At 48.6% G+C, this 20,913-nt stretch overlaps 9 protein-coding genes across 9 annotated transcripts; 4 read left to right on the top strand and 5 right to left on the bottom strand.

Moving 5' to 3' along the window:
• Positions 1 to 155: 155 nt before the first annotated feature.
• APUU_31753S (cytochrome P450) lies at positions 156 to 2,015 on the top strand (the record flags this gene model as incomplete). The annotated part of the gene is made up of 6 exons (XM_041702992.1): positions 156 to 249; positions 303 to 366; positions 412 to 788; positions 850 to 911; positions 964 to 1,474; positions 1,531 to 2,015. 6 exons carry the CDS (start codon positions 156 to 158, stop codon positions 2,013 to 2,015), a joined length of 1,593 nt encoding a protein of 530 aa, XP_041555722.1.
• Positions 2,016 to 3,139: 1,124 nt separating this feature from the next.
• APUU_31754A (uncharacterized protein) lies at positions 3,140 to 4,933 on the bottom strand (the record flags this gene model as incomplete). The annotated part of the gene is made up of 3 exons (XM_041702993.1): positions 3,140 to 3,348; positions 3,402 to 3,446; positions 3,502 to 4,933. The coding sequence occupies 3 exons, from the start codon at positions 4,931 to 4,933 to the stop codon at positions 3,140 to 3,142; spliced, it is 1,686 nt and encodes a 561-aa protein (XP_041555723.1).
• Positions 4,934 to 5,895: 962 nt separating this feature from the next.
• APUU_31755A (MFS transporter) lies at positions 5,896 to 7,495 on the bottom strand (the record flags this gene model as incomplete). Its single annotated transcript, XM_041702994.1, has 4 exons — positions 5,896 to 6,153; positions 6,208 to 6,870; positions 6,927 to 7,305; positions 7,350 to 7,495. The coding sequence occupies 4 exons, from the start codon at positions 7,493 to 7,495 to the stop codon at positions 5,896 to 5,898; spliced, it is 1,446 nt and encodes a 481-aa protein (XP_041555724.1).
• Positions 7,496 to 8,047: 552 nt separating this feature from the next.
• On the top strand, positions 8,048 to 8,648 carry APUU_31756S (uncharacterized protein; the record flags this gene model as incomplete). Its single annotated transcript, XM_041702995.1, has 2 exons — positions 8,048 to 8,510; positions 8,569 to 8,648. 2 exons carry the CDS (start codon positions 8,048 to 8,050, stop codon positions 8,646 to 8,648), a joined length of 543 nt encoding a protein of 180 aa, XP_041555725.1.
• A 39-nt stretch (positions 8,649 to 8,687) lies between these two features.
• APUU_31757S (fungal specific transcription factor domain-containing protein) lies at positions 8,688 to 10,130 on the top strand (the record flags this gene model as incomplete). The annotated part of the gene is made up of 2 exons (XM_041702997.1): positions 8,688 to 9,927; positions 9,982 to 10,130. 2 exons carry the CDS (start codon positions 8,688 to 8,690, stop codon positions 10,128 to 10,130), a joined length of 1,389 nt encoding a protein of 462 aa, XP_041555726.1.
• Positions 10,131 to 10,386: 256 nt separating this feature from the next.
• APUU_31758A (OSTA/TMEM184 family protein) lies at positions 10,387 to 11,247 on the bottom strand (the record flags this gene model as incomplete). Its single annotated transcript, XM_041702998.1, has 4 exons — positions 10,387 to 10,776; positions 10,835 to 10,984; positions 11,039 to 11,164; positions 11,224 to 11,247. 4 exons carry the CDS (start codon positions 11,245 to 11,247, stop codon positions 10,387 to 10,389), a joined length of 690 nt encoding a protein of 229 aa, XP_041555727.1.
• Positions 11,248 to 12,799: 1,552 nt separating this feature from the next.
• Positions 12,800 to 14,504, bottom strand: APUU_31759A (uncharacterized protein; the record flags this gene model as incomplete). Its single annotated transcript, XM_041702999.1, has 3 exons — positions 12,800 to 13,461; positions 13,516 to 14,235; positions 14,309 to 14,504. 3 exons carry the CDS (start codon positions 14,502 to 14,504, stop codon positions 12,800 to 12,802), a joined length of 1,578 nt encoding a protein of 525 aa, XP_041555728.1.
• Positions 14,505 to 15,093: 589 nt separating this feature from the next.
• APUU_31760S (glycoside hydrolase family 13 protein) lies at positions 15,094 to 17,025 on the top strand (the record flags this gene model as incomplete). The annotated part of the gene is made up of 3 exons (XM_041703000.1): positions 15,094 to 15,447; positions 15,515 to 15,644; positions 15,704 to 17,025. 3 exons carry the CDS (start codon positions 15,094 to 15,096, stop codon positions 17,023 to 17,025), a joined length of 1,806 nt encoding a protein of 601 aa, XP_041555729.1.
• Positions 17,026 to 17,082: 57 nt separating this feature from the next.
• On the bottom strand, positions 17,083 to 18,631 carry APUU_31761A (Zn(II)2Cys6 transcription factor; the record flags this gene model as incomplete). The annotated part of the gene is made up of 2 exons (XM_041703001.1): positions 17,083 to 17,361; positions 17,408 to 18,631. 2 exons carry the CDS (start codon positions 18,629 to 18,631, stop codon positions 17,083 to 17,085), a joined length of 1,503 nt encoding a protein of 500 aa, XP_041555730.1.
• Positions 18,632 to 20,913: the final 2,282 nt, after the last annotated feature.

Raw genomic sequence — 20,913 nt, forward strand, 5'->3', positions numbered from 1 at the left:
GGGGGAAATTGCACCGAAATTGCTCCATCAGCTCCGCTTCAGTCTGGGGTAAACAGAAACCGGGGATCCCCTACTACGGAGTCGAATACTTATAGACGTCCATCTAATGTTGAGAAAATTTCTTCATTTCATCTGCACTGTGTGCCTACCGCAAGATGCATTCACTCCCGTTTCTCCTTGCTGTCACCGTTATAGGATCGCTGTACGTGATCCTCACCAAGGGCCGTAGGGAAAAGGGCCTCCCTCCTGGTGTGTACAGGCTTCAGTCAATAGATATTTCGATTGACCTAACTCGGCCTCAGGACCCCCCACCCTACCGATCCTAGGAAACCTCCATCAAATACCGATAAAAGGATCCTATCTCAAGTAAGCCACTTCTCTATATCCCGCAGCCTTTTCTCACAAGCACAGATTCACAGAATGGGCAGCCAAATACGGCGGTCTGTACTCCCTCAAGCTCGGCACTGGAACAGCAATTGTCATCACCGACCGCCGCATCGTCAAGGAGCTGGTCGACAAGAAAAGCTCCAAATACAGCAACCGGCCGGAATCGTTCCTCGCGAATGCGATCACTGGTGGGTCGCATCTGCTGGTTATGCAGTATGGGCCACTGTGGCGCACGATGCGTAAGCTGGTGCACCAGCACTTCATGGAGTCGGTGGTCGAGAAGAGCCATATCCAGGTCCAGAATGCCGAAGCGGTGCAGATGGTGAGAGACTTTTGCGTGCGGCCTGATCAGCATATGCTGCATCCCAAGCGGTTCAGTAACAGCATTATCATGAGTTTGGGTATGTTCTGCGTGCTATGTGGCGGGCTCAGTATGTTATGTCGGATTGCTGATGATAGCAGTGTACGGAGTTCGGACACCCTCGGTGCAGACAGCGCATATGGCGCAGCTGTATGACATGATGGTGGGTTCTGTCTTATATCCCCTGTCACTCACGGGTCGCTGACACTGTTCAGGAAGGATGGTCCAAAGTGATGGAACCCGGCAATACCCCCCCAGTTGACATCTACCCTTTCCTACACTACATTCCTCAAAAGGTTTTCGGTAATTGGTTCTCACGCGCAAAAGGCGTCCGTGAAGAAATGGGTCAGCTCTACAGTCAGTATCTCGACCTCGTGTACGATCGCCGCAAGAAAGTCGGCAGCGCAGGCTCGTTTATGGATACGGTGATTGACCAGAATGAGAAGCTCGGCCTCACGCGCCATCAGTTGTATTTCCTGGGAGGTGTCCTGATGGAGGGCGGATCTGACACAACGAGCTCAATTATCTTGGCTTTCATCCACGCCATGACCAAATGGACGGACGTTTTGAAGAAGGCGCAGGCTGAGATCGATGCTGTTGTTGGCGAGGACAGGACGCCCGTGTGGTCTGACTACGACAAGTTGCCCTATATTGCAGCAACAGTCAAGGAGGCCATGAGATGGAGGCCGGTTGTCCCGTTGGCGTTTCCTCATGCTGCTACTGAAGGTAATATATACCAGCCCTAACAGTTTGAATCTGCGATTGATGCTGACGATGAGCAGATGATTGGATTGACGGCCACTTCATTCCCAAAGGAAGCACGGTTATCGTCAACGGCTGGGGAATGCACCACGACGAATCTCGCTTCACAGACCCTTCTGTCTTTGACCCAGACCACTACAAGGGTCAAATGGCCCTTGCGCCCGAACTCGCCAATGCCTCCGACTACACTTCACGCGACCATTACGGCTACGGCACCGGACGCCGCATCTGCCCGGGTATCCATGTTGCCGAGCGCAACCTGTTCCTGGCCATTTCGAAGATTATATGGGCCTTTTCCATCCAGCCAGGCCTCGACGAGACAGGCGAGCCCATTAAGCCGGACTTGGATCCTAAGACAGGGTACAGTGAAGGGTTCCTAGTATGCGCGAATGACTTTCCGTGTCGAATCACACCAAGGTCAGAAGCCAGGCGAGAGACTATCATGGAAGAGTATCGGAAAGCACAAGAAGACGTGTTTTCGCGGTTTGAGAGCCCACCTTTATAGTTGAGAGTGTAATTGGCATATATGCAAACGAAATACGGAAGTGGCCTAAATCTGGCCGGTTGGCGTCCTTGCTCTGTTATTGGGAACTATATCAAGAAATCTAGGAAACGTTAATAATACTCTATTGTCAGTTTACTAGATTTAGCAAATACAACTCAACTTCACACTACTTTTTGAAGACTGCTTAGAGGCTTGATGTAACCTCTATGTAAGCGTCTCCTACACGAAATATATATATTTATCATCTTACCACTGAATATAACTATTGAATAAAAAAAGAATCGGAAGGGATATTAGTATGGTCCCATGTTATTAATCTACCCAGCTCAAGCATTGTTCCAATATCAGTAGAAATTAATCAGGACCGGTTGAGTGCCAGCCATCAGTATCCAAGGAAATCGCCGCAACGAACAGGCTTCCCGTGGAATGTTGATTTGGACGTTAAATCTAAATTATGCGGAGTCTTCCGGTATTTTGTCTGCGGATGTAGTTTTTATGAATTGGTTTGAGAGTAATAGGCCAACCGTTATGAGGTAGGCCAGGATAGGCGCTGAGATGGCTGTAGAAAAGCTAGTGCAAGTGAAACCCATCCGCCTCTGAGTTCTACTTGAGTCTTGACTCTTGGCTCAAGAGTCTTCAGTCCTTGCCAAATCACTCCTGTGGATCCAAGTCCCTAGCTTAACCGAGCGTCGGTCGGCAACGTGGAGGAGACTGCCCCGGGTTCACGCCAAGATGCCGCGTGGCCCGCGTGGGGATAGGCCAAGATGAAGGGTTTTCATGCCGACTGCTACCCCGGTGGAGAAAGGGAGAAGGAAGAAGGAAAAAAGTGGACCGGACCGTATACTTGAAATGACCCTTCGGCTTAGGTAGCATTCGCAGGTAGCTTGTTAGTCACTGAAAAATAGTCATTTGTGCACCGTATAGAGGTTTGGATTAAGGTGGTCAAGTGAGTTCTGTATTCCATGGCGGATCATATCATTTATGCATAGACCATTGTCTAAGATAAGCTGAATATTTACATGCAAGTCAATGTTATCAAGTGACTTGTATATTCTATTTGTATTCCAAAGCAACCACATACGCTTGTAAAAGCGCACTCATGATGCCAGGGCAGCCCAGACTTCTCATCCCTGATGATAAGTCAGGGTATTCCGGCGAGAACCAGGTGCAGAACAAGGTGCAGAACCAGGCGCAATCGCGGACGCCCGTCGGCTGTGCGAGTGTCCCTCCATCTGGGAAGAGAGCTGCTGGGCGAATGGCGAGCGCTTGCGAAGTACTGGTCCGTACCAGTAGATCACGTACACTGAAGCCACTAGAACGACGGAAATGCAGACTATTTGGCATTAGAAAGGGTGGAACCAGACAGGGGATCGTGAGAAAACCTACATAGGATGGTCGAAGCATACTCCAGATGGCGCTCCCCGCCGATATCTGCGACCTCCGTTAGCTAGCGTCAAACAAACAGGCAGATTCCAGCAAGACATACTCTCATAAAAGGGAGTGGCTGGAACCGTGAGGATACCGGCCAGGATATCCCGCGAAAAGCCGTTGCCCCCGGTGGCCGAGGCAGAATATGGACCATAAGCACACACCATATAGTCGATTGTGGCCATGTAGATACAGTAGTTGGCAATTCCCACCATAGCCGCAAACACCATGGTGCCCATCCAGTGGATAGGAGGCCCGCTGCTGGTCCAGGCAAACCCGATCAGGCCGATGGGCAGGCAAGGCACTGTGTAGAGCAGCCACCATAGCCGAGACTCGTACTGCGCCCGTTCATCGTCAGGTTTGCGGCGTCGCTCGGCCATGTTCCTCCTGATAACAGGGAAGAACGAGAGCCAGGCAATCACGTAGCCCACCATGATCGAAAGAAACGAGAGGCCGAGGGCAGCAGAATCAAACCCCCATTGTTCATATACCAGTCCAAAAGATTGGATGAACATGAAGATGAGCGCGTCGCTGAAACCACTCAGCAGCGATAGTGTCAGAACGATAGGCTCTGTCAGGAACATCTTAAAGGGCCGGATCCAGGTTATGCAAATCTCCTTCATAGAGAAACGCTCCTTCCAGGGAATTATCTCGTATGGTCCGTAAACTTCCTCTCCATTCTTTCTTCGTTTCTTAGCAATCTGGCTTAGCATGACCGTTGTTCGGGTCTCAGGGACGATCAGAAGGTGAATAATCTGGACAAAGCCGCCAAAAATAAGCTGGATCCAGATCGTCCAACGCCATTCCAGGTATTTCTCGACAAAACCACCCACGACAGGCCCTACGACTGACCCTCCCACCGAGGAGAAGACAACGCAGGCCACAGCGTATTGTTGTGTGTCGGATTCCCACATATCGGCCACCATACCAAGGGTAACCGATCCACCAGCTAAACTGAGCCCTCCGAATGCCCGGCCAATCATGATAGTGGCAAAGTTGGGTGCAAGGGCCACGGGCAGCTGCCAGATATTAACCAGAAACATGCTGAGTTGGAGGATAGGTTTACGCCCAAGTTCCTCACTCCAAGGGGCCCAGAGTTCGCACCCGAAGGCATAAGTAACCAAGTAAATCATTGCACCGCATCGTGCTGCCTGCATGCTAACACCAAATTCCTCCGAGATGCCGGTGAGGCCGTTGGAATAGAGACTGGTATTGAAATTCATGGATACCTGGACCAGAAAAATCACTGAGATGATCATCCACTTCTTCCAAGCCGGGAAGCAGAAGCCCAGCTCTTCATAGCAGCTTTCCTCGGTGAGAACAATCTTGCCATCCGCCCCAGAGCGTTCCACCTGGGAAGTGGTGGGCTTGGGAGGGCCGTGGAACAATTGGTCTTTCTCTTGGTTGGTGTGATGGGTGGAGGACAAGAATTCGGATGTATGCGTCTTGTCCTCCATCGTGGTGGGTTCTTTGGCAGGTTTGTCGACCATCTTGAGTCTGTCAAGGGTCAGGTTTGTGTAGGAACCCCAGATCAAGCCTCAACAAACGTGAAAGTAGACAAATCGTAAAAAAAGAGAGAGGGAAATACGCCCTTGGGCTAAGTAGGGAAAGAGGAACGAGTAAACCTGTGAATAAAAAGGGCGAACAGGAAGGGCAATATATAAGACGTGAGGATCCGAGAAGGGAAAGAAGGCTCGGCAAATTGAGCAATCTGCATCATAACATGTTTGTTACTCCAGAAATTCTGGTCTATGAATGGAGAGGTGGGCGTGCCAGACTTCCCCAGAAACCACTGTCTCCAATCTCCAGTGATCTGACTTCAGTTTAACCCTGTTTAGCGAACGGTGAAGACTCCCCCGTAAGTTAACCCTACGTAATCAGATGCCAAAACGTTCCGTTGGTCCAGAAATATTTTGATTTGTCCAGCAGGCGGGGCCGGCGGAGCCATGGGTCCTTACAAGTGGCCGGAATCAACAATGTTGTGTCTGGTTGCGAGTATCTGAGTTTATAAGTTTGCAGCCAAGAAGAACATTTATCACCGTCCAGCCGAAACCGGGCTGCAACCTGCCGAAAAGAAAGACTGTAGCAGCAGCCCGGTTCTCGCCACCCGGCCTGGGCACAGAGGTACCCGCTATAATCCCTGCCAAGGGCCAGAAAGAAGGGGCAGGTATCGCGGGCAGTTTCGGAATCCCGAGTCTCGGCGCGAATCACAATCACACCAGGCACTCCTTTTCCTCATCCGTGGACCCTTTCTCGGCCCGAAGCTCTGCTGACTGCAGCAATCACAAGCCATTGTTTCAATGCCCGGGAACAAAAAATGCCTCCATTGAAATACAATTGAATATTCAATCAGGTATATATACAGCTGTGGAGACACGACTGATAAATCCAGCGAGAATGTCTGCACCATCCGCCCCTCTAAGCTTGATACATGAATATAGGGATCGCCCGTTTATACCGCGCGTGGAGCGACCGACTTGGCGCGGAGACGCTCGCCGTACCGATAGAAGAGCAGGGGCCCTGGAACAAACGCGAGGGCCAGCAGTCCTAACAACGTATTCCCCCAGCTATAATTTAGGCTTCGGTACATGGAAGGGCCTGCAAGAGGCAAGAATGTGCTCGAGATGTAACGGAGAAGGTTGTTGGCGCCCAGAGCAGAGGCCGCTGCTCGGGACCCAAACACATCAACCAGGTAGAGCTGCGAGGGCATCTGAACATCATTTATCAGCATTAATCAATACAATGGTAGCGGACGAGGCCATACAATGACAAAAAAGGATCCAAATCCCATGAAGACTGTGCCGATGATAGGCACGATCCAATGAACCTGATAGTACACTGTCCAGCCGTATAGGATCAACCCAAGCCCGACAAACGGACTGAACCAAATCATTAAGAGTAGTCTATATTCAGGTCGAGGCTGTTGCACCCCGTCAGCTTTCATCCGCGCTGCCTGTACACGGCCATGTAGAGTGGTGAAGAGGAGCATGCTAGCGACCAAGGCAATCCCCAGGCCCAGGTAAACCAGCCCGGATATGGATGTCGTGAATCCGTATTGGCCTTCAAACACGCTGGGAAAGGTTGTAAAGAGGAGGTACATTACTCCAAACACCAATGCCACGTAAAGGGATATGACGAAGAGGATGGGCGACCGGAACAGGAGCATCGTTGGGCGGATCAGGACCTGAAGAAGGACCTGGACTGGTGAGAGTGAATCATCACTGACAAGCCTGGAACGCAAATCCAAGCGGCCAGTCCTCGCACGGAGACGGGCAGCCTTGTGCTCGAGAATGATCTTTGGATGCGTTTCGCGCAGGATTACCAGCGCTGTCACTCCAGCGACTCCCCCCAGGATTGCCAGCAACCAGAACGTCCAACGCCAGCCTGGTCCTGCTGCGACAAAGCCCCCGATGACTGGTCCGAGAACCTGTATGAACGGTGGTTCATTAACAAATTCCTGTGGGAGATTGAAGATTGACATACTGGTCCGGCCAGAGGCCCCATACTGAATAACGCCATTGCTACAGCCCGCGTCTCAATAGTTGTAATGTCGGCGATGGTCCCACCACCAAGAGCCATTGGAGTACCACCAGCACTCCCAGAGAGGAAGCGGAAGACGAGGAATTGGGCGACGTTCTGGCTCAGCGCATTGCCAATGATGAAGGCGACAAAGACGAGACTAGCGGCGTGATAAACAGGCGTCCGCCCGTAGACTTCGCTGAGAGGTGACGTGAACATAGGGCCAATAGCAATCCCCAATACATATAGAGTGACAGCGAGGGTACTGGCAACACTGGAGGTGATGTTCAAGTCGGCCTCGATTGCGCTGATGCCGGGAGCACACATTGTGGGTGCCATGTTCCTATAGAAATAAGCCAATGCTCGACAAGTCGGTAGGGAACGTACGTGATAAGAGCCAGGATGGAGACGACGACTACGTGCGCCCACCTCTTGGACTTTGGCCAGTTGCGAGGATTAGCACGGTCATCTTCGCCGTCCCAGTCGACAATTCCGTCTTCCAGGCTGGTTTTCTCTGGTTGTTCTAGAGTCATATTGAAACTGTATGCACGAACTGGATCAGTGGCTACTTCCGGTCCGCTACGAGGGTCTGGCGGTGCTTTTAATATGTCAGATTCATCGGATATAGGATAATCGGAAATGAGCCACCTTGATATAGATGCATGATATAGTCTGCAGTAGATCGGAGGGTCGGAGGGTCGGAGGAGGAACGGAGGAATCGCGGGGCTGCTTAGGGCTACTTGGCAGCAAAACTCATCTCTGTTTCTCTTTCTTTCATTCATCTCTTCATCTCGTTCCTTTATTCCCGACGAGTACTATCCATCATGGATCAACCCGAAACAGGACGGAATGCTGATACCAGTCGGCGCAGAGAAAAACCCCAGCTGTCGTGCAATCAATGCAGGCGTCGGAAGTCAGCTTAGCTCTCTGTATTATAAGCCACGCTAACAGCATTCAGATCACGATGCGACCGTCAGAGGCCATGCTCTTTATGTTCTGCCCGCGGCCAGACATGCACATACCCAGAGAACGGCACAGCTGTTGCCAGCCCAGCGCCATCAAGGACACCCAGAGCGCAAACAAACATGCACGACCGTCTAGTTCATCTGGAGCGTCTTGTTATGTCTGTGATGCCCGATTCGGCTGCAACCAATACCGACTCTGGTGTGCAGCGATCGGTGCCAACCACGACGGGCAAAACGACGGGCGATACCCCGATAGATGAGCAGTCCGAATGTGGAAGCATGCGAATCAGTGCTTCGGAGCTCCAGTATGTCGGAGGTGACCACTGGGTTGCCATCTTGGGCGGCATAGCCGATCTGAAAGAGCATATCGAACGGGAGGAACAATTGCGACTGGCTGACAGTCCAGGCCGGACCGAGGACAGTGTCAGAGACTCAAGTCTACCGAGCCGGGATGGCGCATTCCTGTTGTATGGGCGTTACCGTCCAGAATCTCGAGATGCAATTCTCGCGGCGCTGCCTCCCAGATACGCCGTGGATCGCTACATCTCGCGCTACTTCAACTACCTGGATCTCGTCTCATCCGGTAAGTGTCTGTCGATATATAAATATATGATGGATGACTGACATATAGCTGAATCCAGCCACTGTCCATGGGCCCGTTTTCCTGCGCGAGGCAAGCCTTAAACTTCCCATGGAAGGTCCCAGTGCTGATGATCTGTAGTACGAAGCCTTCTGGGCAGACCCCTCGGGCATGCCCATAATGTGGATCGGGCTGCTCTTCAGCATGATCTGTCTCGCCTGTATCGTATCGAACCAGTTTGATGGCCCAGAAGCAGAGGCGCAAACCCTTCAGATTGATCTCTACCGCGAAAAGATTGTTCAATGCTTGATCCTGGGCGAGTATACCAAATCGGGCCCGTATGTCCTGGAAACCATCATAAACTACAACTACGCAGAATTCTGTGTTTGCACGGACGCGAACAGGGATATGTGGTTCCTTCTCGCTGTAGAAGTCAATCTCGCGATGCGTATGGGTTATCATCGTGATCCCAGCCACTTCCCTAAGATCTCAGCTTTCCAGGGCGAGATGCGGCGCCGCGTATGGGCAACTGTTCTCATGAGCGATGTCCTGATATCCAACCAGATGGGAATGCCACGCATGATATCGGATTGGAAGTGTGATACGGCCGAGCCGCGGAATTTGAATGATGCCGATTTCGATGAAGACACCAAGAAGCTGCCACCTTCACGGCCGGAGACTGAACTCACAACGGCTCTGGGTATCATCGCTCGCGGACGCATCCTCAAATCCCTCGGTACCATCGCCGACCTCACAAACAGGTCGAGGGTCTGCTCGTACGACGAGGTCATGCAGGTCGATCGTACCCTGCGTGATGCGGTGGATAGCATCCCAGCACCCCTAAAGTGGAAACCGGTAACTATGAGTGTAACAGATTCGCCACAGGTCATCGTAGCTCGTCTATTTATCAGGCATATGTTATATAAGGGCCAGACAATGCTCCATCAGCGCTTCCTGTCTGACCAGGACGACCGCTTCAGCTACTCACGACAAACATGCATTGATGCGTCGATCGGTACTATCGATCTTCAGAATGTGCTTGATGAAGAAACTTGCGCTGGAGGACAACTACACGAGATGCGCTGGCGAGTTACCTCAAGCATGAATCACCAGTTTCTCACGGCAGCAATGATCCTGTGCTCCTTGCTCCATAATAGACGAAGCATGGAGAGGGAACAGGAAATCCGACGTACACTCCAACGTGCGAGGGCTGTCTGGACACGCAGACGATCCACTTCGAAAGAAGCAGCGCGAGCTGCAGATACTATCAGCATTGTGCTTTCCCGGAGTGAGGTTGGCGCCAGAGGCGATCCTAGCCACAGCAAAGACGTGGATATCAGCCTAGAAATACCGGATTCAAGCTGTGGGGTTCGCCTAGAGTCAGATACTACCATACCAGATAGCATTATTTTTGATGACCGTGAGCCTTTTCACATCTCGTTCGTGGATGCCTCCCGCTGACTACTGGTGACAGCCTCCTTTATCATGCCGGGAACTTTGCAAGCATTTATTCCATCGATTTTACAGGATCCAAATAAGGGCTATGATGGCAACAGTGCCATCTCTCCCAATGACTGGATGTCCATGGACTGGGATGGCCTCGGAGAGACATACACTGGATAAGACTACACTGCGCGGATTCCAATAATCTGTGGTATGTTATAGAAGCAACGATGTATAATTTTTATACCTGCAGTGTACCGCGTCCATGGAGGGCTATTAGTATGGTATCTTTCCCTGATCGAGGTATAGTAGCCTTATCGGCTGTATGCCACAGGGACAGTCCTCCTTCTTAAACCCCGTGGGCCTAACCCTCTATCACAGTAATTCCTACTATAACTGGTAGGGCTTATCCGAAAGCCCACCGCCAGTTCACGAGTTACATCTGGGAACCCACACCCATTCCGGTCTCCATCTGCTCCGTTTTAGCATCACGGAACATATTGAATGTCATTTTGATATCTCGGAAGAGCTCTCCTGGGTTGAACAATGCGAGCCAAGCATAAATTCCCAACGGACCACCCTGGTAGCGCTTTACGCTGGAGCTGCCGGTCTCACTGTCAACGACAACAAGGTTCTGCCGATTGGTAGTGCAAGCGACGTTCAATGTTGTATATGGCTTGATGGAATAGGCATAGTAGAACAGAAATGCAAATGGGACCACCTGCAGACAGATAATCAGGGTAGGTAAGCCAATAATGGTGTCGGCATAGCTCATGGTGGCAGAAGGCTTAAGGGTGCCAGTGGAGTCAAGAACCATAAATATAATCTGTCACTTGTTAAATTTCCATTACACTTTGCATTGAGCACGGGTGAATCTTTCTGACCTGCTCTAAGAACTCAAGACCAACAATCATCTTAAAGGCCAACAATTTCATCATTGGTTTGTGTTCTTTCATATTCGATTTAAGGATTCCGTGGAACCTGAGGATGCTTGTCATTGCCATCGCAAGTGATATAATCCCAATGATTGTGAGCTATCTATAGCATTAGATACATTGTCAACAGCTGGATACACTGAATCCACTTACCCATAAGTGTGCAAAATAAACTTTCTTTCCTTGAAGGCAGTAGATTCCCTTTGCTTGCGTAATGCTTTGCGCTATAGCAAGGATAAAAGTAACAATAGGATACTGCAGAACGAAAAGCCATGTAGACTGCAAATATACAAAGTCAGCTGAGTCTCTTGTTACGGTATCTATTTCAGATAACCCACCTTCAACCACGACAGCCCATCCATTGTTTTGGCGGCGTTCAATATCTTTGGAATTCGCAAAGATGCAAAGAACTCAGCTCTATGCTGGTCATTTGGAACAACGAAATCGCAGAGCAACATGAGAAACCAATAGAGGGCAACCCCTTGGAAAACCTTTGTCCATCCAACCAGATAGACGTAGGCGTTGGGAAAGCAGATTGAAAGGAATGAATAGATTGTATATAATGGGAACAATGTGGCAATTCTCAAAATCCTTGAATTAAATGCTGTCAGTATCTCCAAGTACTCTGTCACTTCAGGATCAGGATTATTGAACCTACTTAACCTGTTGATTTGCATTACTTAGATGCATTGCATGCCGCGCCATAACCACGAAGATCACCAAACAAGTGACACCTGTGCAAGCACCAGAGAGTATCATATTAAAGTGGTGAAAGGTTAAGTCACCAACAAAAGTTTGGGATGCATCTAGTTGGGATAAATTAGTTTATGAGTTCGAAAGACCATTGAATTGCGCACCAGGTGCCAGATGCGGCGGCATCGGGCAAGTTGTAATAGCCTTCCCGCCATCGCGACGGTGAAAGAACTCGGCCGTCCCCATTCTGACTTTGATGCTATAGACAAAGGTGTTTTCGGTAAGAATTCAGCGAAAATAAAGCCTCAATAGAAGGATGAATTAGTCCTGAATAAGAACCACTGAAAAGTGGGTCGGTTGTAAAATGATTTGAAGACAACAGAGAGATAGACCTAGAACCATAATTTATATAGCCATGGAAAACTGCAGACTGAAATTGCGTAGCCCCCATTGAGTCTAAGCCTCGCTGTTAATTTTAAATATGATGTACTTGAGAAACTCCTAAAAGAAGGTCAATTGCAGCTGGACGCCATCAGCCCTAGATAAGGAAGATCCGGGGGAAGATTTTGAAATCCACCGATTCTATTCAATGATACAGGTTGCTTTTCAGTGGGGGCGATTGAAGGAAGACAATGCGGCCGCAGCTCGCTCTTTCTGATTCGTCCAACATTATAATTACCTAAAAAGGACTAGTGGTAGCGGGAGCACAGCCCCGTTAGCGAATCATAGTATACGAACTTCGTGAACTCTTTTCCTGATACATTCGACCTTTATTAATTATGATCCACCAGATAGCATCTGGTCTACTCTTATCAGCAAGCAGATGCAGATCAGCGGGGGATTTCAGGTAGACAATGCGGCCGGAGCTCGCTCTTTCTGATTCGTCAAGCATTACAATTACCTAAAAAGGACTAGTACTAGCAGGAGGACTTTCGCTCGCTATATTTAACCAATCAAATCCCTAAAGCTTTCAGCCCTTAGTAGTTGTCAGTTTCAAGCAGGTTCCCCAACAGAGAGGTTAACATTCCTGGTCTATTAAAGAATATCTCCAAAATTACTAGTCCATTGGCGGGATACACCAAGTCTGGCACTCTCGAGACTGACTAGATAAACATCATCCGTTAACGATACACGGGCGTGAGATCTGCAATTTAGGAATATATACTCAAAGACATTATCGTTATGACAGAATATAATGTATATGGCGCGCACACACATAAGTCATGGAGCGTGCTCCAACTCCTCCTTCATAGGAGCCTTTATCTCCCTGTCGACTGCAATAATAGCAGCCAGATCCCGCTGCACCTCCATCCCTGCTCCTGGACCGTCGAAGATAACAGCAATCTCTTCAAGAGTGTGGCCCTTTGTCTCGGGAAACACAAAGTATACAATGCCAATGAAGCAAACAAGAAGCCCAAGGTATATAAAATAGAATTTCCACTCTATTGCACCGAGAGCGATAGGGTTCACGAACTGGTTGAAGAAACCCGCCGCAAATTGCGCTGTTAGGCTCAACGACAGGCCCTTCGTGCGAAGATAGAACGGCATAATCTCGACGGGGTATGCAATCGATAGGGGGGTGTAGGCGATGTCGTAAGCGCCGTAGAAGAGGTAGAGGAATGCCACCACGGCACTACCGGCAGCCTTGATGGCCGATTCGGCAAAAACAGCGGATAATGCAGTGACCAGGGCGAAGAAGAGGAGCATGAGCACAGTTGACAGCATCCAAAGAGGGCGTCGCCCGTACCTCTCGGCTGCAACGGCGCCTCCTGCTGCGCAACCTGCATTCCAAACCTGGAGACCTAGGTTGATGGCTGATTGCTGGCTGGGATTGGTGATGCCCACCGATCGAAGGATCGGCGCGAGGTAGTAGGAGATGACGCCTATGGAAAGTAATCAGCGAAAAGGACAAGAAGCTGTAGGGGCGCGGTGCTTACCATTTCCTGCCCACTGGATCATAAACCCGACCAGAATGCAAATGGCAAGACGATGTCGAGTACCCTTGGTTGCCACGAATGCAGACCAACCACTCTTATAGGCAGCCGAGGTCTCCAGATCGATTGCTCCGCATATCTCACTGAACTCAAACTGAACCAATGGATCTGAAGTGTCATCATTCCCGTGGTAGCGCGCGAGAATTTGCAAGGCTTCGTCTCGTCTGCCCTTCGACACGAGCCACCTGGGACTTTCTGGGACAATCAGCAGCCCTAGCAATTGAATGGCCGGGAAGACACATTGTACGAGGCAAGGAACCCGCCAGGACCATGCATTCCCCTCGATATAAAGAGTTCCCAAGCACACCGCAGCTGCCAGGATAGCACCCCAGTACCAGGTAGCCTGGAAAATGGCCGTCACGACACCACGGTGTCTTGGGTGAGCAATCTCGGTCGTCAGCGGAGGGGCGGCCGTCTGCGCAAACCCTAGCCCGACACCCATTGTGATCCTTGTGCCAAAGAAGGCCCAACGGCCAGTGGTTGCCGCCTGGATAACGCTGGCGATAATCATGATGGCTGATCCAAGTCCGACGGACATCTTACGGCCAAAGTGATCGGCGAAGTAGGAAGCTGGTATAAAGGTGACAGTGCCGCCCAGGGAGATACCTGAAATGATCAGGCCCTCCATATTGGAGCTGATATCCTCGCCAACATTTTTCGCGACTATGGAGCGATCGCATCAGCGTTGTATAGGCCAGAGGGGTAAAGGAGGTATTAAACAAAAACAGATACTCACACATAGGAAGCGTCAGGAGCCCATTCATCAAAGCACCATCGTATCCATTGGCCGCAGCGGATGCGAACATGAGCATGACACCAAAATTCAGACGCCGTAGGCCCTTGTCCTTGAACCAGCTGGCATTGGTATTATTTGGCAAAGCCCGGTAGACATCCGTGCCGGATGAAGACACAACTCCACCACCAGCAACCATGATGGCGGTAGTAGAAGAGCTTCTGGAGGTGCTGCTATACTTCAAGTTAATGGATTGGGCGACTGAATAGGTTTATTTCACAATGTTTCGCGAGACCTTCAGATCCTGGAGAAGAACAGAGATAGAGTCTCGGCCAGGGAATCATCCAATCTTATAGACATTCTGGATCCGAAGAGCCGGAGACTGCTCTGCGGTTGTCGTTGCCACCTTCTGTTCCCCAGATCGATTTGTCCTTGGTGTGGAGAGTCTGGGAGAAGACATCCTGTCTCGCAAGTGCAACGCGCTAAACCTGCTTTAATTAAGCACACGCCCCATGTTAATTTTTGCAGTATGGGGACCAATGAGAGGCCACAGAACGGCGAGATTTCCGGTGAGATTCCTGGCAGGATTATCGGGGAAATTCCCGGCATGATTATCGGGACGGCGAAGGTGGTGGGTCAACACAGGTACAGCTGTACATGGTCGCAGGCGAGGTGTTCATTCCTGAGGAGCTGCTCTAGAACATAAATATGGTATTTACCACACCCCAGCGAGGATTTTTCTGGTTTGTCCAAGCGCAGTATTTACCATCGAAAATATGTCTCTCAGTATGGCCACCCCAGGCGAGCCCCTGTCATCGCCTGTCAATGCGGCCTGGTGGAAAGAGGCCTCGGTGTATCAGATCTACCCAGCTTCGTTCAAAGACTCCAATGGCGATGGAATTGGAGATATTCCGGGCATTATTTCTGAACTTGACTATCTGAAGGCTCTCGGGGTGGATCTTGTTTGGCTCTCTCCTATACTCCAGTCTCCGCAGGTGGACATGGGTTATGATGTCTCTGACTATTATCAAATTCACCCCCCATATGGCACAATCAAAGATGTGGACGACCTTATCAAGGGATTACATGAACGGGGAATGAGATATGTCATGGATCTCGTTGTAAACCATACTTCGGATCAGGTGAGTGTCAAAGTGCCAGTCGTACATGGCATGTCGCTGTTGTCCAACTTGCTAACTATTGAACCAGCACAAATGGTTTAAAGAATCTAGATGCTCTCGGGACAATGAGTTCAGAGACTGGTACATATGGAAGAAGCCTAAGTACGACGCAAATGGAGTGCGCCAGCCGCCGAATAACTGGAGAGCCTACTTTGGAGGTACAGTCCTCACTCAAACGTGCACCCTTTGCTCATTGTATAACTAACGTATGGGTAAGGATCTGCGTGGCAGTACGATGAGAAAACCGACGAATATTATCTTCACCTGTTCGCGCCTGAGCAGCCCGACCTCAACTGGGAAAATCCCAAAGTTCGCTCCGCCGTACACAGTATCATGAGGTTTTGGTTAAACAGAGGCGTCAGCGGTTTTCGCATGGACGTGATCAATATGGTCAGCAAGGACCAGAGCTTCCCAGACGCGCCCGTTACCGATGCAAACTCCCAATGGCAGCACGGGTCGATGTACTACTGCTGTGGGCCACGTCTCCACGAATACTTGCAAGAGCTGGGAAAGATCCTGCAGGAATATGATGCCTTTTCCGTCGGTGAGATGCCCAACGTGTATGATCCAACAGAATTTGGCAAGGCTGTCGGATTCGACCGTGGCGAATTAGCCATGGCGTTTCAGTTCGAAATCATGGACATTGACCACGGCCCTGAAGGCAAATTCTCTCCTCACAAGTACAGAATGTCGGACCTGAAGCATATTGTCTCCAAATGGCAAGACTTCATGTACCATAATGGAGGCTGGAACGCACTCTACCTGGAAAACCACGACCAGGGCAGGACGATATCGCGATTCACCTCGGCGGGCCCAGAACACCGCGCCACCGCCGGCAAGATGCTGGCCACCTTCCTGGGTCTCCAAACGGGTACTCCTTTTGTATACCAGGGTCAGGAGATCGGTCAGGTGAATGTCCCAGAAACCTGGGGCATTGGCAAATTTAAGGACATTGAGACTTTGAATCATTGGGACGAGGTGATCGCGGCGCATCCCAATAACACCACACTCCACAATGTGACATTGCAGGAATTCCGAGTAAAGTCCCGCGATAATGGACGCACTCCAATGCAATGGACCAATGGTAAATTCGCAGGGTTCACGACTGCGCCCAACGGTCCGTGGATTGACGTTCATCATGACTATGGAGACTGGAATGCCGCTTCGCAGGTGGGAAACCCAGACAGTGTCTTCCAGTACTGGACAAAGGTCCTTGGCTTGCGAAAGGCACATAAGCACCTCTTTGTATATGGCTCGTACAAACTGGTTGATGAGATGAATGATGATCTATTCACTTATCTGCGAATCTACGAAGGCCAGTCAGCTTTGGTGCTGGCCAACTTCACTGGCAAAGTGGTAAACTGGGTTGTTCCGGCGGACGCCATTTCAATCCTGGAGAATGGGATTATACTGCTGGAAAACTACTCGCGTCGCCGCCCAGTGCTACCGGATGGCACAGTGGCTGTAAAGCCATTTGAGTCCTTCGTGGTGTTTCTGGATGGCCGTGCCGGAGCTGGCGGGTATGGTGGAAAACTTTGAAATAGTTTAGCAATATGAAATATCGCGGTGCCCATTTAAAATGTTTTCTGCCACAGTTCACTGGGAATCCAATTCTTCTTCATCAAGCGGTTCGACGGCTGGAGAGTCACCATGTTCAGGCGGAGACAGCGCAGTAATTTGGCGATATGGAATTCCTAATTCGTCCAATTTCCTCTGTAGCACCTCCAGGCCATGTGGTTTGTGGCCCAAAGATGACAAAAGGTAGCATAGATGGTGCAGGGTGTCGTATATTCCACCTGAATTGTGGTGCAACAGAGCGGGAACACAATGAATCACATCCAGCAGGGTACTTGTGATTTCAAACAGTTTTATTGCCTAGGCCAAGTAAGCTTAGCGTATATCGTTGCGACAAGGTACGTACCATGCCAGGGCCATGTGCCACAAATGTGTCCTGGGGTATATTCGAAAGGAGGACTATCGCGTCGCGTGCGACATGTACCGGGTAGGTCAATCTCATACTGTCATCGGCAGAAGCGCTCGACAGGAAGATATTCTTCAAGGAGAGCTGCCAGAGTAGCACTCGGAGCCACTGCTGGGTAATGGCAATATCGGTTCTCTGTAAGGCATGATATGCCGTGGGCCACTGGAGTCGCTGGCGCAGTTGATTCTGTAGTCGGCAGAGCATCTCTTTACTGCACATGAGGGTATTCGAGCCGTGAGGCCAGCCACCAGGATCGAGGACGCCCTCGACAGAGATAAAGAGGCTCACAAGGCTGTCGAAGGCCTCAACCAGGTGAAGTTCATCTGAACAGATGCTCGTTGGCGGTTGGATGGAGTCTTTCAAACAGGTATTAATTCCATGCTGGAGAGCGTGGCCCCTTTCTGTCACATAGAGAAGCCAAAAGGCCCGCCGCCGGTATCTCTCATTCTCTGGTGCGATATATTGATATGTATCTTCTTTGTCTAGCCCCTGAAGCTGGCACGATGTAACCGACTCTCGGAGCAGGAGCGATGCGGTCTGCATTTTGCTCCTCGCACTGTAGTAGAAATGAAGAAACAATGGCACCAGAACTGCCTCAAAAGTATTGCTTTCACGATAATCGTACATTGTGCGGCACCGATCCGATTCTCTGGCAAAATCGTCAGCCGTAGCAAACTCTCCCTGTGCAGCTATCCCGGCTGCTTCGTCGTCAGGATGGCACCGCAGCTGCGCGCAGGTCGCCGCGCACACTGCAAAGGCCAGCGCGCGTAGTTCAAGGTTTTCCATGTATTGCATGAGTGATTCTTGAAGACCAGCTGCCTTAACGACAGGCCAGACTGGATACATTCGCTGTCCATAAGTCTCTAGGTGGCCCAAGACATCCGGAAGGTGCAGGTGTGCCGGCCATTCAGTGCCAGCGACTGAAAAGCTGGGCGAGGCAGCTGGCCGTTGCCCTGAGTTGGTCGGGACTCGCTCTCGCAGTTTCTGCAGGCGCTTGTTGACCTGCGCGTACGTTCCAGCTCGTGGACCTTTCGGACCTGGTCTTGCCACCGGTTTGAGATAGGAGCATTCGAATCCAGCCTGGACGCAGGATTGACACGGTTGGCCGCCGCTGCACCGCGACTTGCGAAGATAACACCCATCACAGGCACGTTGTCTCACCATGGCGGATCTGATCGGGCAAAACTTACCTCGCGAAGAGGACTTGTCTGAGTTGGATGGAGAGACGAGTGGGTGTTGATTGCTGCGGCCGCTCACCGGTAGCGGCCGTCACATGACACACTATCACATATTCTCCAGGCAGAGAACCGGCAATTTACTCTATTGGAATACAGACTGATCTTCGACTAACCGCGTATCATGTCTCTATAATCCCTTCAGAACCGCTATATTAGTATTGTGGCACATGGTATTAATTTAGTGATATTAGTCAGAAATTAAATCAGAAGGATATATATATATATATATATATACATATAATAAAAAGAAATATATACAAAATAACAAGTATATTATATACTAGTCCTTTGACTCCTTTCTTATAACTATAGGGCTAATTTTTATTAGACTATGGTTAGGGTTTAACTTTACATAGGGGTACACTGCGCGGATATGGCTACTCAGCACAATATTAGTCTTAAAACCTTATATGATCTAATCCTGCGTTGAAGGGGGACTGTAGTGGCCTTTGGCCGGGGTACGCATATTGTGTGAAGATCGGCCCTTAATAGTCGTGGTCTCATCTTAAACGGGCATGCTTTCTGTTCTAGACGACTGCGCACTTAGTTCTCATGCCATGTTTACCGTTACCGGTATGATTTCCGATAGTTATATTTATATTGCCCTACCTTTTGCTTACTTTTGCTTACTTCTTCGTTATCTGCAACGTAATTAAGACAACACCCCAGTCAAAGTTACGACCAGCTGAATTGTTAAAGGGCAGACCAAGCTCCCGGATAATAATAACATCAGCCTCATTGAAACGCCCACTCCGGTGCTGGAGCTCTCAGAGTGATGCATTTCGCGCTGACTAAGTACTGGCCAACCCCACGCTGGGTTTCGACTCACCCTTAATATGTTAATTGTTACGTCTCCCCGTGTTCTAAGTATTCGCGCGATAACGCCCCGTATCATGGTGAATAGGCTTCCTTTAGAGCTTTAGATATAAATTACTAGCTATCTTAAAAAGAATATTAACTTTTTTTTAAAATATACCTGAATATACCTAGACATGCATATGGGTTGGGTTGGGCCGGGTTGAGGCCTCAGGCGCCCCAACCCGCAGCAGGTTCGGGGATCTGATTGGTCAGCCCAAACCCTCATAGGTTTAGGCCGGGTTAGGGCGGGTTCTACCCAAAATTTCTAAGCTAGACTTAATTCAGATATGATCATCAGTATACTATCCCTTTTAGGAAGGGATTGATTATGGGTTCAGGACTGGGTTATACACCCTATAAACCCAAACCCTTCCTAAAAATAGAATTTTTAGAAAATATTAAAATTTTTATATAAAAACCTATATAGAACTAAAAAAATAGATAATTTAAATATTAAAAAATAAGGTCTAGAAAGGTGGTTAGTGGTTACTAGGGGTTCTATATTAAAATATATATTTTGAAATGGGTTGCTAAGATATTTTTAAAAACCTTAATAAGTCCACTATTATATAATATTTTAGGTTCTAATTAAAAGAAATAGAATATTTAAATATTAATTTAATAGAATATATATTAAATTTCTAGAAAATATCTAATTCTAGCCGGATGACGTCATTCCGGAGTTAGTGGGTTAAACCTAAACCCACACGGGTTTTCCCAAACGGGTAAAAACCCGCTGCGGGTTCTAGCTTAGTCATCCCAACCCGGACCCACCTGGATTCGGGCCGGGTCGGGTATAGGATTTCAGGGCGGGTTGTGCATGTCTAAATATACCGTTATATATAATTAGTATTTAAGATATAGATCTATAGGATAGTTAGTATATATAATAAGAATTTTAAAATATAAAAAAATACTATAAGTTTAACTTAATTTAATAATCTTATTTCTAATATAATAGCTTTATAATAAGTCTTTATTTACTAGCTTAATTATATAATTATTATATCTTATAAGTTAGAGAATTATTACACAGTAAAACTTAAGAACTAGATTTATAATAAAAAAAATTTAATCTAGAAGATGAATAATTTAGTTTTTAAAATAAATATAGTATTTTTATTCTAGATATTAAGTTTCTAAAATAAAAAAAGTCGCAGGATTATTTTAATTATTAATATTATTAGTTACTAATAGATACTTAAACTAGAAATAAAAGAATATAAAGATTTAATAAACTTTATTTTTAATAAAAAAGAATAGTTTATTTCTTTATATTATACTTATTTTTTATATAATAATATTTTAATATTAACCTAGATTTTTTATATTAAAGAGCTTATATATAAA

This window comes from Aspergillus puulaauensis, chromosome 3 (genome assembly GCF_016861865.1).
Source record: "Aspergillus puulaauensis MK2 DNA, chromosome 3, nearly complete sequence".
NCBI lineage: Eukaryota > Fungi > Ascomycota > Eurotiomycetes > Eurotiales > Aspergillaceae > Aspergillus > Aspergillus puulaauensis.